The 17,123-nt window shown below is 49.2% G+C and overlaps 1 protein-coding gene across 1 annotated transcript in view; it reads right to left on the bottom strand.

Annotated features, from left to right (window-relative positions):
• Positions 1-14,220, bottom strand: part of SMIM7 (small integral membrane protein 7) — a 71,235-nt gene extending 57,015 nt beyond the window's left edge. The window contains exon 1 of the mRNA XM_078671326.1: positions 14,083-14,220. Coding sequence (XP_078527452.1) covers positions 14,083-14,108 — 26 coding nt within the window. The 5' untranslated portion in view covers positions 14,109-14,220. The remainder of the gene's footprint in view (positions 1-14,082) is intronic.
• Positions 14,221-17,123: the final 2,903 nt, after the last annotated feature.

The raw sequence follows: 17,123 nt of genomic DNA, 5'->3' as shown, positions 1-17,123 counted from the left end.
TTAGACATGCCTGTTGAGAATAGGACGTCTTATGCTCATATGAAAGATGCTTTAATGTTAAGGTATGGCCTAACCCCAGAAAAGTACAGACTGGCCTTTAGAGAATGTAAGAAGTTGCCTGGTACCACGTGGGTGGAGTATGTGTCATATTTTTGCAGAGCCATGGATGGTTGGGTAAAGGGCAGCAAAGTGGAAAGTTATGATGCTCTCTATGATTTGTTTGCTTGGGAGCACTTGTCTAATAACTGTTTTCCAGAGCTGCGCCAGCACCTTATTGATAGCAAGATATCTAACCCTAGAAAACTTGCTGAAGAGGCGGACCGCTGGGTCAGTACCAGGGTCCACAAGGGTCCAGTGGGAGACTCAGCCAAAGGTGGGCAGGGTCCCCAGCAGAAGAGTGGGGGGGACAGGGGTAAACAGAAGGAGTCCCAGAAAGGGCCCCAAAGTAATCCCCAAGTGAACCAAGGGAAAGGTTCCCAGCCTCCCCCTGTGAAGAAATCAGAGGCCCCGCCAGGTAAACCTGGTCATAGGGGCCCACTGACCTGCTTCGTTTGTAAGCAGGTAGGACACCGTTTTTATGACCCTCAGTGTCCCTTGAAGAAGTCTGGTGCACTACCCAGTGCACCACCCCGTCAGTTGGCTAGTGTAGCTCTGGGAGGGGAGGAGATGGTTGCCCATGGTGGGGAGGGTCCCGCAGAGATGTCCCTGGTCTCTCTAGGAGACATGGAATTGGTCCCTCCACCCCCTCTGCCTAGTAACACTAAAAAATATAGGCAGTGGGTGACCATTAATGGCCATAGAGTGGAAGCTCTCAGAGACACCGGAGCGAGTGTGACAGCTGTCAAGTGTCACTTGGTGTCCAGAGAGCAGGTTGTTCCCCACGCATTCTACCCTGTGATAGCTGCTGACAACTCCCAGAGAGAGTGTGAGGTAGCTCAAGTTTCCTTTGAATGGGGGGGAGTTTCGGGTACTCTTCAGGTTGCTGTGAGGCCCGCCATGCCTGTTGATTGTCTCCTGGGCAATGATTTGGAAGACTCCCCTTGGGCTAAGGTGGAGAGGGAGACACATTTGAAAATGTTGGGTGTGCCAGAGTGGGTGTGTGCAACCACTCGATCCATGACAGCAAGTAAGGGTGTTGATGGGGTTCTGGAGCCTGAAAGTATGGCCCAGGACCCAGCTGTGAAGAGAAGAGGCAGGGGGCGCGGGAAACCGTCCCCCGTAGTTCCCGTGGTCCAGGAGGAGGCAGACCTCGAGGGGGATGCCCTGGAACCCACAGGTGAACAAGTTGCCGAACTGGGAGACCTGCCCGAGCTGACCCATTGGCAGCAGGATGGTGGTCCCTCCAGGGAGGAATTCTGTGCAGAACAGAAAGTGTGCCCTTCTCTTGTGGGTATGAGGCAGCAGGCCTCAGCCCAAACCTCAGGTGATCAGTCAGGGTCACATTTTGTGTACTGGGAGAACGACCTCCTGTATAGCGAGCCTAAGGCTGCTGAGCCTGGGTCAGCCCGTGTGCTGGTGGTGCCCCAGCGCTTCAGAGCCTTCCTACTGGGTTTGGGTCATGACGTTCCTTTAGCTGGACATCTGGGGCAGGACAAGACCTATGACAGGCTTGTCACCCATTTCTATTGGCCTCAGATGCAAAGGGACACAGATGTCCATTGCAAGACCTGTCAGACTTGCCAGGCAAGTGGGAAAAGCGGGCGGAAGCAGAAGGCTCCCCTCCAACCTTTTCCCGTGGTCAGTACCCCCTTTGACCGGGTGGGGATTGACATTGTTGGGCCACTGGACCCCAAGACAGCCCTGGGCAACAGGTTCATCCTGGTCTTGGTGGACCATGCCACACGGTACCCGGAAGCCATCCCTCTCAGAACAGTGACTGCCCCCGTGGTGGGACGGGCACTAATGGGTGTTTTCTCCCGAATGGGGTTCCCCAGAGAGGTGGTGTCAGACCGGGGCACCAACTTCATTTCCAACTATATGAAGTCTCTGTGGAAGGAGTGTGGGGTAACTTATAAGTTCACCACTCCTTACCACCCTCAAGGTAATGGGTTGGTTGAAAGATTCAACCGTACCCTTAAAGGCATGATCATGGGTCTTGAAGAACCAATGAGGCGTAAATGGGACGTCCTCTTGCCATGCCTGTTGTTTGCTTACCGTGAGGTGCCACAGAAGTCTCTAGGGTTCAGCCCCTTTGAGCTTTTGTATGGTCACCCGGTAAGAGGACCTTTAAGTCTGGTCAAAGAAGGCTGGGAGCAATCTCCCAGGAAACCTCCCCAGGATGTATACAGTTACATGCTGGCCTTTAGGAACCAGACTAGGCGCTTCAGGGATCTTGCTCAGGCAAATCTGGAGGCCAGCCAGGAGGAGATGAAGCGGTGGTACGACCAGAAGGCCACTCTGGTAGAGCTTCAGCCTGGACAGAAAGTTTGGGTCATGTCCCCTGTGGAACCTTGTGCGCTCAAGGACAGGTGGACTGGACCATTCGAGGTTGTGGAGAAGAAGAGCGATGTCACCTACCTGGTGGATTTAAAGTCTCCCAGGAACCCCTTGCGGGTCCTGCATGTCAACCGTTTGAAGCCCCACTTAGAAAGGTCCGAAGTGGGCATGCTCCTAGCTACAGATGCTGGAATGGAGGAGGAGAGTGAGCCTCTTCCTGACCTCCTGTATGCAAAAGAGCAAGATGGGTCAGTGGATGGTGTTGTCCTCTCTGACACACTGACCCCTGAACAGCAGCAGGATTGTCGCCATTTATTGGGGCAATTCCCTGATCTGTTCTCCTTGATTCCTGGTGTTACTCAGTGGTGTGTCCATGATGTAGACACCGGGGACGGCACTCCTGTCAAGCACAAGGCTTACAGAGTGACTGACAAGGTCAGAGCATACATCAAGGAGGAGGTCTCCAAGATGTTTGCCCTAGGGGTGGTTGAGTCCTCCAGCAGTCCTTGGGCCAGCCCCGTGGTCTTGGTTCCAAAGGCTGCAGCGCCTGGTGCTTCACCGGAACTTCGGTTCTGTGTGGATTACCGAGGACTCAATTCAGTCACCAAGACTGACGCGCACCCCATCCCCAGAGCTGATGAGCTCATCGATCGGTTAGGGGCTGCCCAGTACCTTAGTACGTTTGATCTAACGTCTGGGTACTGGCAGATCGCCTTGACCGATGGGGCAAAAGAGAGGTCAGCATTCTCCACACCAGATGGGCACTACCAGTTCCGGGTTATGCCCTTTGGGATGAAGAATGCCCCTGCCACCTTCCAGAGGTTGGTCAACCAGGTCTTGGCTGGGCTGGAGGATTTCAGTGCCGCCTACCTGGACGACATCGCAGTGTTCAGCGCCAGCTGGGAAGAACACTTGTGCCACCTCCAGGAAGTGTTGTTGGCCCTGCGCAGAGCAGGCCTCACAATCAAAGCCAGTAAGTGCCAGATTGGGCAGGGTTCCGTGGTGTACTTGGGGCACCAAGTAGGGAGCGGCAAGGTGGCCCCCCTGCAACCCAAGATTGATACCATCCTGGCATGGGCACCGCCCAAAACCCAGACTCAGGTGAGAGCCTTCCTGGGTCTCACGGGTTACTACAGGAGGTTTGTCAAGGATTATGGTAACATTGTGCACCCCTTGACTTCGCTGACTTCCAGGAAGCAGCCACAACTTGTGAACTGGACTGACGCCTGTCAGACGGCCTTTGACACCCTGAAAACTGCAATGTGCACAGCACCCATACTCCAGGCACCCGACTTTTCGAAAGAATTTGTTGTCCAGACGGACGCTTCAGAGCATGGCGTGGGGGCTGTTCTAGCTCAGGTGAATGAAGAGGGCCGAGACTTACCTGTAGCCTTCATCAGCAGGAGGTTACTTCCCAGGGAACAGAGGTGGAGTGCGATAGAAAGAGAAGCATTTGCTGTGGTCTGGGCACTGAAAAAGCTGAGACCCTACCTGTTTGGGACTCACTTCCGGGTGCAGACAGACCACAGGCCCCTCAGATGGTTGATGCAGATGAGGGGTGAGAATCCAAAGCTGTTGAGGTGGTCCATTTCCCTACAGGGGATGGACTTCACGGTGGAACACCGCCCTGGCACAGATCACGCCAATGCTGATGGTCTGTCCAGATTTTTCCGCCTTAGTGATGAGGACTCCCTAGGGTAAGGGTAGTTCTCCCCACATTTCAGCTGGAGGGGACACGTGTTAGACCTGGCATCATTGGCATGAGCCTCTCCTCCATTTTTTCTGTTTGCCTCCTCTGTTTACGATGTTTTTGCTGGTATATGCTTTGGGCACTGTGCCACTGCTGATCAGTGCCACAGTGCAAGTGCTCCCTATGTGAAATTGCTGTATTGATTGACTTCCATGTTTGGCTTATTTGGTTTACTATCAGTCCCTAGTAGAGTGCACCAGGAGTGCCAGGGCTTGTAAATACAAATGCTGCTAGTGGGCTTGCAGCACATGTTGTGCCACCCACAAGAGCGGCCTAGTAAAAGTATGTCTGAAGGTCTGCCATTGCCAGACCACGTGCAGTCTGACTGTCACGAGGACTGCGCAAGTACACCTACTTGCCAGTCCCTAAACCTTCCCTTAACTTCATGTTAGTCACCCCTATAGTAGGCCCACGGGCAGGGTGCATTGTAAGCATAAGGTAGGACAAGCCTGACAAGGTTGGCATGTCCTAATAGTGAATTACATCCATAGTCGTTTTTCACTATTGTAAGGTAGCCTGCTCTCCATCAGTTAGAATGGGCTGCCAGGATTATTAATGCTATAATCCTAGCGGGCTCGGGGAGCATGGTGCAATGTCGAGTTTGGTATCCCTGAACTCAGGGTTTAATAACGCATCCGTTTGTGTGGATGGTTTTTGGACTCTGTGTTTGAAAATAGCACTTTTAGAAAGTAGCTATTTTCTTGTCTAACTGTCTACCGGTCTCTGCTGGTTCTGGTGTGCGTGTGACAGGAGCTGGGTGGCTCCAGAGAGTCTGAATGAGTCAGTGTGGGATGAGTGGGGCATTTGCATTGAGAGTAGGGGAGAGTAGCTCTTGATAGCCTGCCCTGCCTGATACAATGTTGGCTCCGCCCCCCTGCCAGGCGACTGATGACTCTGTGCTTGCCTGGGACTTCCCTGGCCCGCCTCCTGCCGGGCAGCTGATGGCCCTGCCCCTGCCAGTGACAATGCTGGCTCCGCTCCTGCTGAGCGGCTGAGGACTCTGCCCTGCCCAGTGAATAGGCCAGGTGCTCTGGCCTGGCAACACCCACAACAAACCCAGGATGGGGGGAATTTCCCCTGCATGGACAAAGGGATCAAAGCCAAAAAGGGGTATAAGAGAAGGACCCCTGAACCAAGAATTTAGATCACTTCTGACAAGGAAACCTGAACCAAGGACAAGAAGCCTGCTGATCTAAGGACTGCCTACCCCTTCTGCCAGAGTGCTGTTTGTTGGGGGAATCCTGCATTGCTTCTTTATTTTTGCCAAGGAACCAGGAGAGAGGAACTTTTGTGTGTACTCTCACTCTTTGCTGAGAAAATCTCCAAGGGCTGGAAGAGTGCCAGTCTCCTGTTGAAGTCACAGGGCTAAAGGACTTCATCTGCTTAAAGTGCTATTTGCTGGGGTTTGTGAACCCAGCACCTCTGAAAGAATCCAGCAATCTCGACGCCGACGGACGCCGCCGAATCCAGCTCGACATCGTGAGTAACGGCTCCAGTGTCCCGCTTCCTCGACGCCGGCCGCCGGGCCCGATCGACGCCAGCAGCAACGCCAGTGAGTAGTGAGTTCGGCTCCAGCTCCAAGTGACCCCGTGTCTGCACCGCCGCTGATCGCATCGACTTCGAGCCCTCTCGACGCCGTGAGCGCTGCTCACTCTTGCAACATCGACATCGACGACGCCGTATCCTGCTTCATCCCGTGAGCGCTGCTCCCGCCTGACTTCGGTCGACGCCGCTGCAGATCGCCCCGACTCCGAGGCCCGATCGACGCCGAAGACGCGACGCCGGACATCTCGACGCCGCTGATCATCGAGTGCTTCACTTTTCCAAGGTACTGTGTTGTTGGGGTCTGTGCGACTCCGGGCTCGACGTAGCGCTCCTCGCGGTCGACGCCGAACCTTTGGATTAACTTTGCCTCGACGTCGTGTAACTCCCGTGTGGGTTACATTGTTGCCAAGAACTGTGTTTTAGAGAAGAAGAGTTGCTTTTGATACTAAAAACTTTGTGCTAAGAAGAAACCGTGCTTGAACTATTATTTTTCCTTCCAAGAGTATTTATTGAGACTGTGGTATATTTTTGTCGTTATTTGGTCTTGTGCTAAACCTTATATAAAAATCCATATTTTTATAATACTACTGTGTCGTGTCCATTTGTAGTGTATTCACTTTATTACTGTATGTGGTCATAAATGCTTAACGCACTGCCTCTGAGATAAGCCTGTCTGCTTTGCCAAGCTACCAAGGGGGTGAGCAGGGGTTATCTAAGTGTGTGATCTCCTTGCCCTGACTAGAAAAGGTGTGTCCCTATTTGTCAGAAGTGTATACCTCTGCCAACTAGAGACAGCCGCTTCTAACAATCATTACTTGGCGTTCCTGAGGAGGAGAACCCTTCATTCCGAACTTCTGGGGATTGCTGTTGCTGTTGGGGAGAAGGAGACTTTGTTCACTGACTCACCAGCGGGCGCGGGACTGCGAGTCCCAGCAGGCGGAGCGCCGTAGTCATCAGGCGCACCTGCGACTCTTCCCGCTCCCTCCCCCTTTTTGTATATAGGTAAGCCCATATCCGCGCACGCGGGACGCGCGCGGGCGTGCGCCGGGCTAAGCCCGGACAAAGGGCAGGCCGTTTGAGGCCGGTAGAGAGCGGTAGAGACCGGACCGGGCTACCCCCCCAACGCCCAGTCTCCCCGGTTATGCACACTCATTAGCTGGTTGCCCTGAAGCAGGACGCTGCATTATGGCCACTAGGGAATCTAGAAGCAAGGCTGCTTCTGCGATCTCAGGCACTCTGGACACATTTCTTCTTAAAACTAATCCTGTAACCAATAAGGGTACTCCAGTGCTTGACAAATTAACTGAGGAGGGTCTAGAAAATTCCTGTCTATCCTCGCCAGGCTTATCAACAAACACTAGTACACCGCTTTTGCTTGATGCCACCCACCTATCCCTATTGGACAGTATTGACCAAACAATAGAGTCAGTATTACAACAGTTAAGGACACCGTCATCTGCGCCAAGGGATAGAGACACATCTCGCATTACGAGTGATGTAGAGCTCTCCTATGTTGCAGAGATTGCATTGTCTGGGGATCAGGGTGAGGTTGTTAACTTGTCGGAGCACACGGGTCATAGAGAGGATCCCGTAATGAAAAGGAAAAGATCCAGAAAGCCCAAAGGTGCTAAAAGGGCCAAAACTGATCCCGTAATACCTACTCTGGAGGAAAATCTGGGTGTACCTGAGACTTCAAGTATGGGAAAGGACAGGGTAATGTTAAGCGTTCCATCTATCGCATCTACACCTGTGCTCACCCAGCCGTTTATTTTTGGTGGGACAACCTCCAACACTACAGAACTCCTTATTGCTTCACTCACCGCTGTCTTCAAAAGTCTCTTGAATCCTCTTTTTCTTAAACTGGATTCGATAGACTCGAGACTGGCAGCGATTGAGAGATCAAGTGTGGTCAAAGGAGGTCAATCTGGGATAGGAGCAAGTCCAGATGGAATACATGGGGGTGGTGCTGGAGTTTTACATCCCACCCCGGTCACCACGGTCCATGTTCCATTACTTTCTATAACTCCTACAGGTGATAATAGTAACAACAGTGCAGTCCCCGTGCCCCATACTGCACCTGTACCACTTCCTAGGTTAGTGCCCCCGATTCTACCTCCTAGGAGGTCGAAGGAACCAGCTCCGGCCAGCCTACCTACCCAGGGGAGACCATCAAACGTGTTACCCCACAGTTCCAACCACCAGGATAGCCCCAAAACTAGGCGCAAGGCCGTTAACCTGCCCCCTGAGGCGGCAGGCTACACTGTGATACTGACGGGGGTTCCAGAGCTGGCCAGTGGCGTAATGGAGTCTTATGATTCTTTACGCAATAAGGTAATTAGCTGGTTAAACATTCAAAGGCCCCTACCATCTAACCTAAAAGGAGATGTTCTTATGGTTAGAAGGGTCCCGTGGGTTGGGTACACTGCCAAGAAAAGTGTGGGGGATTGTATAATTGTCAGTTTCAAGAGCCCCCAGGTCGTCACTTATATTTGCAATTGGCTCGGTAACACAGGTAACACATCCATTGAATTGGTCCCTCTCTCATATTTCTATCCCAATTCATCCAAGCCATCTATGAGGAGGGACGATGGCTGGACACGGGTGGGTTTTGCTGTGGACGGGTCAAGATATAGGCCCAGGTACAACACTCATCTTGCCACTGTAAATTATGCACATCCCAATAGATGTGATTGCCTTGATGAAGTAGATTGACTTCGAAGGGGTTTCTCCCCACAATCTCACCAAGTCATCGCAACTGAATCTGCAGGACAGAGGACGGGTATTGGAGTGACTGATAACACTAACAGAGAATTGGATCTACTCCAAGGTGGTAGTTTGAAAACTCCTAGCCCTAGGGGCCTTGCAGATACCACATTCTTGAGTCAAATGGGCAGTACTCTAACTCTCCAAGCCCTCTGCGTCCCAAATACAATATTCACTGCTCAACCTACCAAGGAAACACAAGTTCGGTTGCCCGCACCTCCATCTACGGGCACTGCACATCAAATAACTGAGGGGCTCCCTTTTAAATCTACTATTGAAACCCTGAAGGTCCTCTCCTGGAATGTGGCAGGTATTGCAAACAAAATACACACAGCAGACTGGGATCTTTTAATAGGCACCAGTGATATCTGTCTCTTCCAGGAGACGTGGGCATGGGACCCATTGAGTAGAGCGGGTTTCGCAGTTTTTGAAATTCAGGCTAGGTGGAGTGGAAAGGGGAGACCTTCGGGGGGTCTGGCGATTTGGGTAGCTAGTTACATTGGATGTACTGCGGAAAACGTTTCTACGTTCTCGCACGACATCCAGTGTGTACTTCTTAGGTGGCCCAATGCAGTAAAATTGGCCATTGTAAACGTATACTCTCGTCCAGTCGGTGTAGCCAAGGAATCGCCCACTCTGGAAGATCTCTCGTCTTTTCTGGGCTCACTGCCAAGTGACCATAAAATTGTGATGGGCGGAGATTTTAACTGCCATTTTAAACCTCTGGAAGGCTTAAAGGAGGGTGCCCTTACCACCGAAGACGACTTCTGGGGTGTCCCATCATGTTCATCCCCCCATCCCAAATCTTGGTCTCCACTTGCGGTGCAAATCCTGTCCACCACTTTAAACTACGCACTGAGGGCTTGCAACGGTCGCACTCCGTCAGACAGCCCCTCATCGTGTACCTTCAATAGGAAGGATCATGAATCGAGGCAGGATTACATCTTTGTCGACATTGGCTTATGGTCCAAGGTCCAGGATTTTAGAGTATCTCCCAGAACAGATAGTGACCATAATGCACTCTTATTAGATTTGAAACACCCTGCTCCCGTTGCTGAGCCACCATCAACCAATCCCAATGACGACCCAGGGAATCTGGCCCTCAGTTCTAACAGGCGAAGGGTAAAATGGGGGGAAATAATTAGTACAGAGGAAAATATAAGTAAAATCTTTGATATAGTACTACCGAAGTTTGTAGAAATAGATTAACTAATTAACCAGCCCAGATCTCCAGATTTTAGAGATAAACTGGGCCATATTCATGCAAACTTAGTGGGATCACTAGCTAAGGTTTTCTACCCAGTGGCAGCTCCACGACGCAAACAGACCCGAACTTCAACATGGTACAATTCTTCCTGCAAAAAGGCTAAGACAGAGTTAATTGCCACAATTAAAGCAGGTTCAGACAAGGGCACGGTCGCCAAATTAAGGCGCGAGTACAAGGAAGCCATGGCTTTGGCAAAGACGGAGTGGGATTGGAATTATTGGCAGGATCTCTCCTCTGCATTAGAAACCAGGGACTCGAAAAAAAATTGGTCCCTGGTAAATAATGGCACTGGAGAAGTTAAAGCTGCAGTGGAGCCTAACATTGCACCATCTGCCTGGGAAGCCCACTATGGCAAACTGTATCAGGATACTGAACAGCCCGCCTACGAAGTGGCTCTTGATGATATACCCATCCCTGTAGATGGTCTGGAATTTACTCTTGGCGAGGTGGTTAGTGCAATAGAGAGACTGCCACTGGGGAAGGCCCCGGGATTGGATAGATTGCCCGGTGACCTCTTTAGACAATACCCTGAGATCTGGGGCCCGTACCTCCTTATTCTCTTTAATGCCATCTTGGGAGGTATGGAGATTCCCTGTACTTGGCTGGGAGCTGAGATAGTGCCAATTTACAAAAAGGGTTCTCCTCTTCTCCCAGCCAACTACAGGCCGATCAGCCTCATAGATGTTCCCCAAAAACTTTTCCCTCATCTCCTTGATTGGATGGAGGCAAATGAAATCCTGAGTCCCCTCCAGGCTGGCTTCAGAAAAAACACGTCCACCATGGACCAGATCTTCCGCCTCATCCTCCTGTATTGGAAAACGGTGAGGAATGAGGGGGGGGAGGCTATACATGGTGTTCCTGGATCTGAGGTCAGCCTTTGACTTGGTCCCACGAAAAAAATCATGGGAGGTTCTAAAGGAGTTGGGGGTTCCAACCCAACTGTTGCACGCCATAATTAGACTCCACGATGGCAACTATGCGCAGGTTAGGTGCGGGAGGGATGGAGCGCTATCATCAAGGTTTCCTGTTCTCAGAGGGGTAAGGCAGGGTTGCGTCTTGACGCCAACCCTGTTTTGCCTCTTCGTCAACAGTGTTATATCTCACCTTGATGATGTTAAAGATAACAACGCCCCTCTTTTGGCAGGCAGGAGGGTGCCAGCTATTATGTTTGCTGACGACAGCCTCCTGCTTTCCAAAACCCCAATGGGGATTCAAAGGATTCTAGATGGATTTGGTCTTTTCTGTAGACAACATGGTCTAGATATCAACACAGAGAAGACCAAGTTCATGATCTTCAATCCATCCCCAAAAACCAGACCTAATCCCACCCTGGGCACAGCTAGCCTGGAAAGGGTCACAACCTTTCAATATTTGGGGGTAACACTGCATGAGAATCTATCCTGGGACCCCCAAATAGCAAGATCGCGGCTAAAGTTGTCCCAATTATCTGGTGCAATCTTGAGGGTTGTAAATACTTCAACCTTCAAACCCATAAGTCCGGCACTGGAAATGTACAAAACGCAAGCCAAAGCGGCCGCATCCTATGGCAGTGAGCTATGGGGGTATAGAGCAGGTCCAGATCTCGTCAGAGTGGAGAACAACTTTCTCAGACGTCTCCTGGCGCTCCCTCGTGGCACACCCTTGCTTCCCTTAAGACTGGACGTGGGTTTACCCTCTATCGCTGCTGAGCTGGAGTCTAAGCCATTAAGATTCTGGCACAGGCTCTGGTCCACTAGTGAGCTTGCATACTATAGGAGTGATCTTATCCATGTAATGGATCTGAACCAGCGAGATAGAATTCCCTGGCTGGCCTTTGTCAAGAAAGAACTGTATCGCTTAAAACTGCCTGAGCTTTGGGAGGCTCCAGAACTAGGTTGCCAAAGGCTTTCTCGCAAACGCTTAGTCCAAATCCACAAGGAAAAAAGTCTAGACCTCCTCCTGACCGCAATTAATAACGGCACCCTAACTGAACATTTCTTGCAATCCAAAAACTCATATGAATTTGAAAGTTTTATGGACAGTATCTTCCCCATTTTAGCCAGGAAACTGTTTATACAGTGGAGGCTTGGCACTCTGCCTATTAAAACCTTCACCTGTAAATGGCTACAGCGGGACGATAAAATCTGCCCAGGTTGTAACTCCCATGATGAGGAAGAAACACATCTTTTTTTCTTTTGTCCTGCATGCCACAGACCAAGGAAATACTGGTTGGTCCCCCTATGTAGGAACTTGGGCTTCAGGAGCCACATCTACGCGTACAGAGTATTAAGAACGAGTACTCTGCCTCACATAGTTTTTGCAGTGGCGAAATTTATTATGGCCATGTGGCAGATTAGGAAAAAATTGTTAAATGCACAAATGCCAAAAAATATGAACTTGCTTTAATAATTATGGATTGTGCTTTCTAATCATGTCATGAAATGTTTCTTCCCACTATGTATTGTTTTTCCCCATCTTTATCATGTCTGGAACAACCTGGTAATCAATTTTATGTAACGTTTTTATAATCACTTCTATTTTACTGGTTGTTTAAATGTAATATGCAATGCATCTTTTATGGTCTTGAAGACCGAAATAAAGAATTTTTGGATTGGATTGGAATTACAGATACACTTAAAATATGCAATATTTTATTTAGGAAGTTATTTTTTATATTTGTTCTTACTTGCCTCTGCTCCTTCATAGTGTTATAGCAGGCAGCAAGAAACGCCTTTATTAATGCTAAAGTGAATGCTTACTTGTAATGGAGGGTAAGAGTCAATGTAAAAACAGCTACCTTTAAATCCTTCACTTGGTTCTTTTCTAATCCCCAGGTGGAAGCAGGGGCTCTGGTGCAGTGATTTAATTTTGTTAGCTCAAAACGTTCAAACCCTGATCTGACCACATTCACCATCTTAGTTATTTTGTTTTGGCCTTCTGATAATGGTAGTCTTGGTGTATCATCATAACTGTAAGACCACAAGTTCCAGAATGTAAAGCAAATTGGACTGTGCTTTCCATGTGAAACCTTTGCTCTTTCTTGGGCTGTCCATTCTTCATGAGATACGAGTCCACAGCATCAGAAAAACTTGTCGTTTGTATAGGTAGTCTTCTTATATGTTTGTTATATGTTTGTTGGATGTGGATGTGTAGACCTTCGTCTGTGTTCGCAGGTGCTGTAGTGTAGGACTTCAGGACCCACAGTGGGCATCTAGAGTTAGTCCTACTTCAATATATCTGTGGTGTCCTGGTTTTTGGTTCTGCAAATATGGTCACCCTAAAGTAGAAGATTATATTACAACCCTGACTATCTTGTTTTATCACGTTATGTTGATTTAAATAGCGCACTAATAACCGGAGAGGGTATCCAGGCACTTGGTAAGTTCGGTTACTGAAACACGATAAAAATAAATCCATAAAGCACCCAGAGAGCAACTATTGAATTAATATTACCAGCGCTTTTAAAGAGCAGGTACTCAATACCTGCAATTGAAGGAAGAGTACCTGCACTCAGTAGCAAACAGATACTTTGTTATACGCTTTCATATTTTAATTTCAAGCACTGAATATTACTTATGCTGTGCATGCAGACATGACCCTTGCACAACCTCAGTCACGAAGACTCACATGACCTCTCTCATAACCACTACACACCCCAAGACCAGTCACGTGCACAATGAACTAACTTCACAACCACGCCAGGACATAATGCAAAAGTGATTGCATAACAAACTGTATGACAATTTGGGGCAACTTTCTAGAAGACAATGAATATACTGCAATGCAGATCACTCACAAACCATGTGTCAACGGCATGATAATGACATACTAACTAGTTTTACATGACAACATTTCTAACAAGCAACCGACGGGGCAACGTGTCAACGTACACAAATGGCTTCAGTGCAACATCATGGGTAGAAAGGGCGACTTAAAAAACTAGTATGAATTATATACATTGTCATTAAAAAGTGCAAAATGTAAACTGCAATGTAAAATAAACTTCACACGGGTTTCTGATAAACATACAATCCCACTAACTTGCAGAATCCAAAGTGTGACTAAACCAGGTGACAGATAATAGAAGGAACTATGTTTAGCCAACACCACCACCCCGCCCCACGGCTCCCAGGTGCATTTACTGCTGTGGGCGCTTATTAGACGCCCATTCCTTGGGTCCTGTTTAGGTCCCCCCCGTGGGCGGGCAGCTGAGCGATGACGGGGTGTGGGCTGTGTGTCCGTCGCCGGCTCGTGTTTGGGGCCACAGGTGCAGCCGTCTCTGCGTGAAAGGGAGTGTAAGGGCCCCGGGCCCCCTCGTGTCAGCCCCCCGTGCCACACTCACCCGAACAGTAACACGTCTCCGATCATCTTGGGGCCCCTCCAGCTATGCCAACACTGCACAGCCGACACTGACAGCCCCCGGAAGCGGAAGCTACGCAGGCTCCTCCCCGTCCACCCTGCAACCACCAATCACCGCTCCGCGTCACCTCTCGAGGCTTCTGATTGGATGTGTACGACCGAGCCCTTAGACAGGCGACTGACAGCAGTAGTGTTTACTCAGCTGCAAGTGAATAGACATAGAAACAGGACTCAGCCAGGCACATGGCGGCCATCTTAGAACGGGGTGGGATGAAAACTGCTGCGGCTGGCTGGTAGCATGAAAAGAACTTTAAATACTCTATGCTTTAAAATACTCTATGCGCTGTTGTACATTTACAAATTTACAAATTAAAAAACAAAATTAATGAACACAATAACCCTGCCAAGTATCCTAGGTCTACGCATGACTAGCTGCTCTAGTTCAGGTTTTATTCCTTTCCATTCTTGGACTTGTAGTCTCATATATTACATTGTATAAGCAAGACTACAAGTCCCAGAACCTGGACAGATGCAACTTATCATGCATGGACTGGAGCAGGGGCGGATTGGCACTGCGGGCATTCGGGAATCGGCCGAAGGGCAGCTGTTTCAGTGCCCTCTGTGGGCCGTTTTTTTTCTCCCCTTTCCCAGTCCACAGAGAGTGCTCTCTGCTGTCTGCTCTCTGTCGACTGGGAAATGGGAGAGAAAAAACGACCCACAGCACGGAGACAGAGACAGAAATGAAAGCGCTTCACTGTGCAGGCCATACAGCGATTATCAGCTGTGGCCTCTACTGCACCCCCTGCCCTGCAAAGCAATCACGCTGAGGGTGGCTGGGGAGGGGGTGATTGTTTACAAGAATCAGCCTCCCTGGGGGCCAGGTGTTTCTCAGGCCTTTTGAGCCATTTTCACCATGGCCCCCCTGGGGCCCACGCCGCCTGGGAAACAGTGATAGTCTTAACACCTCGCCCACAGCCCCTCACATTCAGGGCACAGTGGGCGAGGAAGAATGGGTCTGGCTGTGGGGGCCAGGTGATGTTTTGAAAGCGCACAATCTTCACCTTAGCCCCCCCCCCCTCCCCCATCCCCGTGCAAGAAGTTTAAAAAAAAAAGGGTATAGTTCTTTCTCGGTGTCATTTTAGAACTGATGCATTTTCAATATTACATTCAAGGAAGTCATGGTTGCAGCTTTTCTATTTTATGCAACTAACAACCATTGACAAAACCTATAGTTCTGGCTTGTTGTAGGTGTAACATTACTTGCTGTATTATATATCTGAACGCAATGACAGAAGCAGCAAAATACCAGTCGGGCGGCACACTATGCTAAGCACAGATTTGTAGCTTAGGTGTTTTAAGCTACGCCCATAATTACATTGAACACCCCCTTTGGAGAGACCCCTCAGTTTTGTCATCCCACTTAAAGCCCTGGAAACAACACCATGTCACAGACACCTCAGGGCCTGGCACTGTGCATCATGCATGACTCATGACTTCCAAGGTTTCAGATTGACTATGTGCAGGGGCATCTTGAACGCCTCCCTTTGCTTTAGGAACTACAGCGAGGGGTGAGTTCCTGATGAGTCTCTTCTGTCTGCAACGCTGCTGCTTACAAAGGCTCAGCTCACAATTATTGTGAAAAGGTGGGTGAGAGAGTAAGTGAAGGGATGGCTGGATGGATCAGTGAAAGGGTGAATGGATGAATGAAAGGGTGAATGGATGGATGATGAGAGAGAATGGGTGGATGGATGAGTGAAATGATGGATGGATTGATTAATTGATAAGTGAAAGTGTGAATGGATGAACAGATGTGTGAAAGGGTGGCCGTAAGGATGGATGAGTGAGTGAAAGGGAGGGTACATGGGCAAAAGATTGGATAGATGAGTGAAGGAGTGAAAGGATGGATGGATGGATGTTTGAAAGGATGGATGAGTGATAGGGTCAATGGATGGATGCATGAGTGGATGAGTAGATGGATAGTTGGGTGGATGGAAGGAAGGATGGATGGCTAAGTGAAAGGGTCGATGGAGAGAGAAAGGGAGAATGGATGGCTGAAAGGGTGAATAGGTGGAAGGATGAGTGACTGGGTGGATGGATAAGAAAGTGAAAGGATGGCTGGAGAGGTGAGAGGGCAAATGTCTAGATGGATGAGTGAAGAGATGAATTGGGTGAAAGGGTGGATGGAGAGAAAAAGTGAGGATGGATGTGTGGATGACTGAAAGGGTGAATGTGTCTAAGGGTGAGTGACTGGGTGGATGGATGAGTAAGTGAAAGGGTGGCTGGATGGGTGAAAGGGTAAATGGATGGATGAGTGAATGGATGGATGGGTGGAAGAGTGGATGAATGGGTGGATAATGGGTGGATGAGTAAAAGGGTGGATGGAGGGATGGATGAGTGAAATGATGGATGGAAGAATACATGATGGATAGGTTTGCAAATGGTTGAATATGTTTGGATCTGGATTAGCGGCATCTTATGTTTGCCACTTTACATCTCACAATGACTATCCAAGCAGATCTTCCCGACCATTTCTCTCACCAAACATGCCTGCTCAGAACCATGAATTGTAAACAAAATATCAGACTGGACAACCCAGTGCTGTAACATATATATAGATTATTATCATATGAAATATCACAAAAAGACCTGCACAGTTGATCAAAGCTGCGTGCATACCGAAAAACCGTGAAGTACACGATTGGTTCAACCTGATATAAACTTATTTTGACTAGTGCTTAAATGGTTGTCTATTTACTTACTTACATAATAATGCGCAACCTCCTCTGATGGGTCTGTAAAACTTACCTTTTGTCCAGAAGGTTTGTTCTGAATTTTAACCCTTTGTCCTGAATTTTTACACTCCCCATCCTGAATTTGCACCCATGCCAGTTGGTCACCCTAGTCCTGACACTCCCATACAGATCTACAGAGTGTTCACCCTGCCTTTTCTATTTGGTTACTCTTGTAACCAGATGCACCACACTGCCAAGCTCTAACTCAAGAGGGGCCATCTAATCCCCTTGG

Source organism: Lissotriton helveticus, chromosome 12 (assembly GCF_964261635.1).
Source record: "Lissotriton helveticus chromosome 12, aLisHel1.1, whole genome shotgun sequence".
Classification (NCBI taxonomy): Eukaryota; Metazoa; Chordata; class Amphibia; order Caudata; family Salamandridae; genus Lissotriton; species Lissotriton helveticus.
Note: the sequence above shows the minus strand (reverse complement) of the source record. Positions and strands in the feature narration are given on the sequence as shown.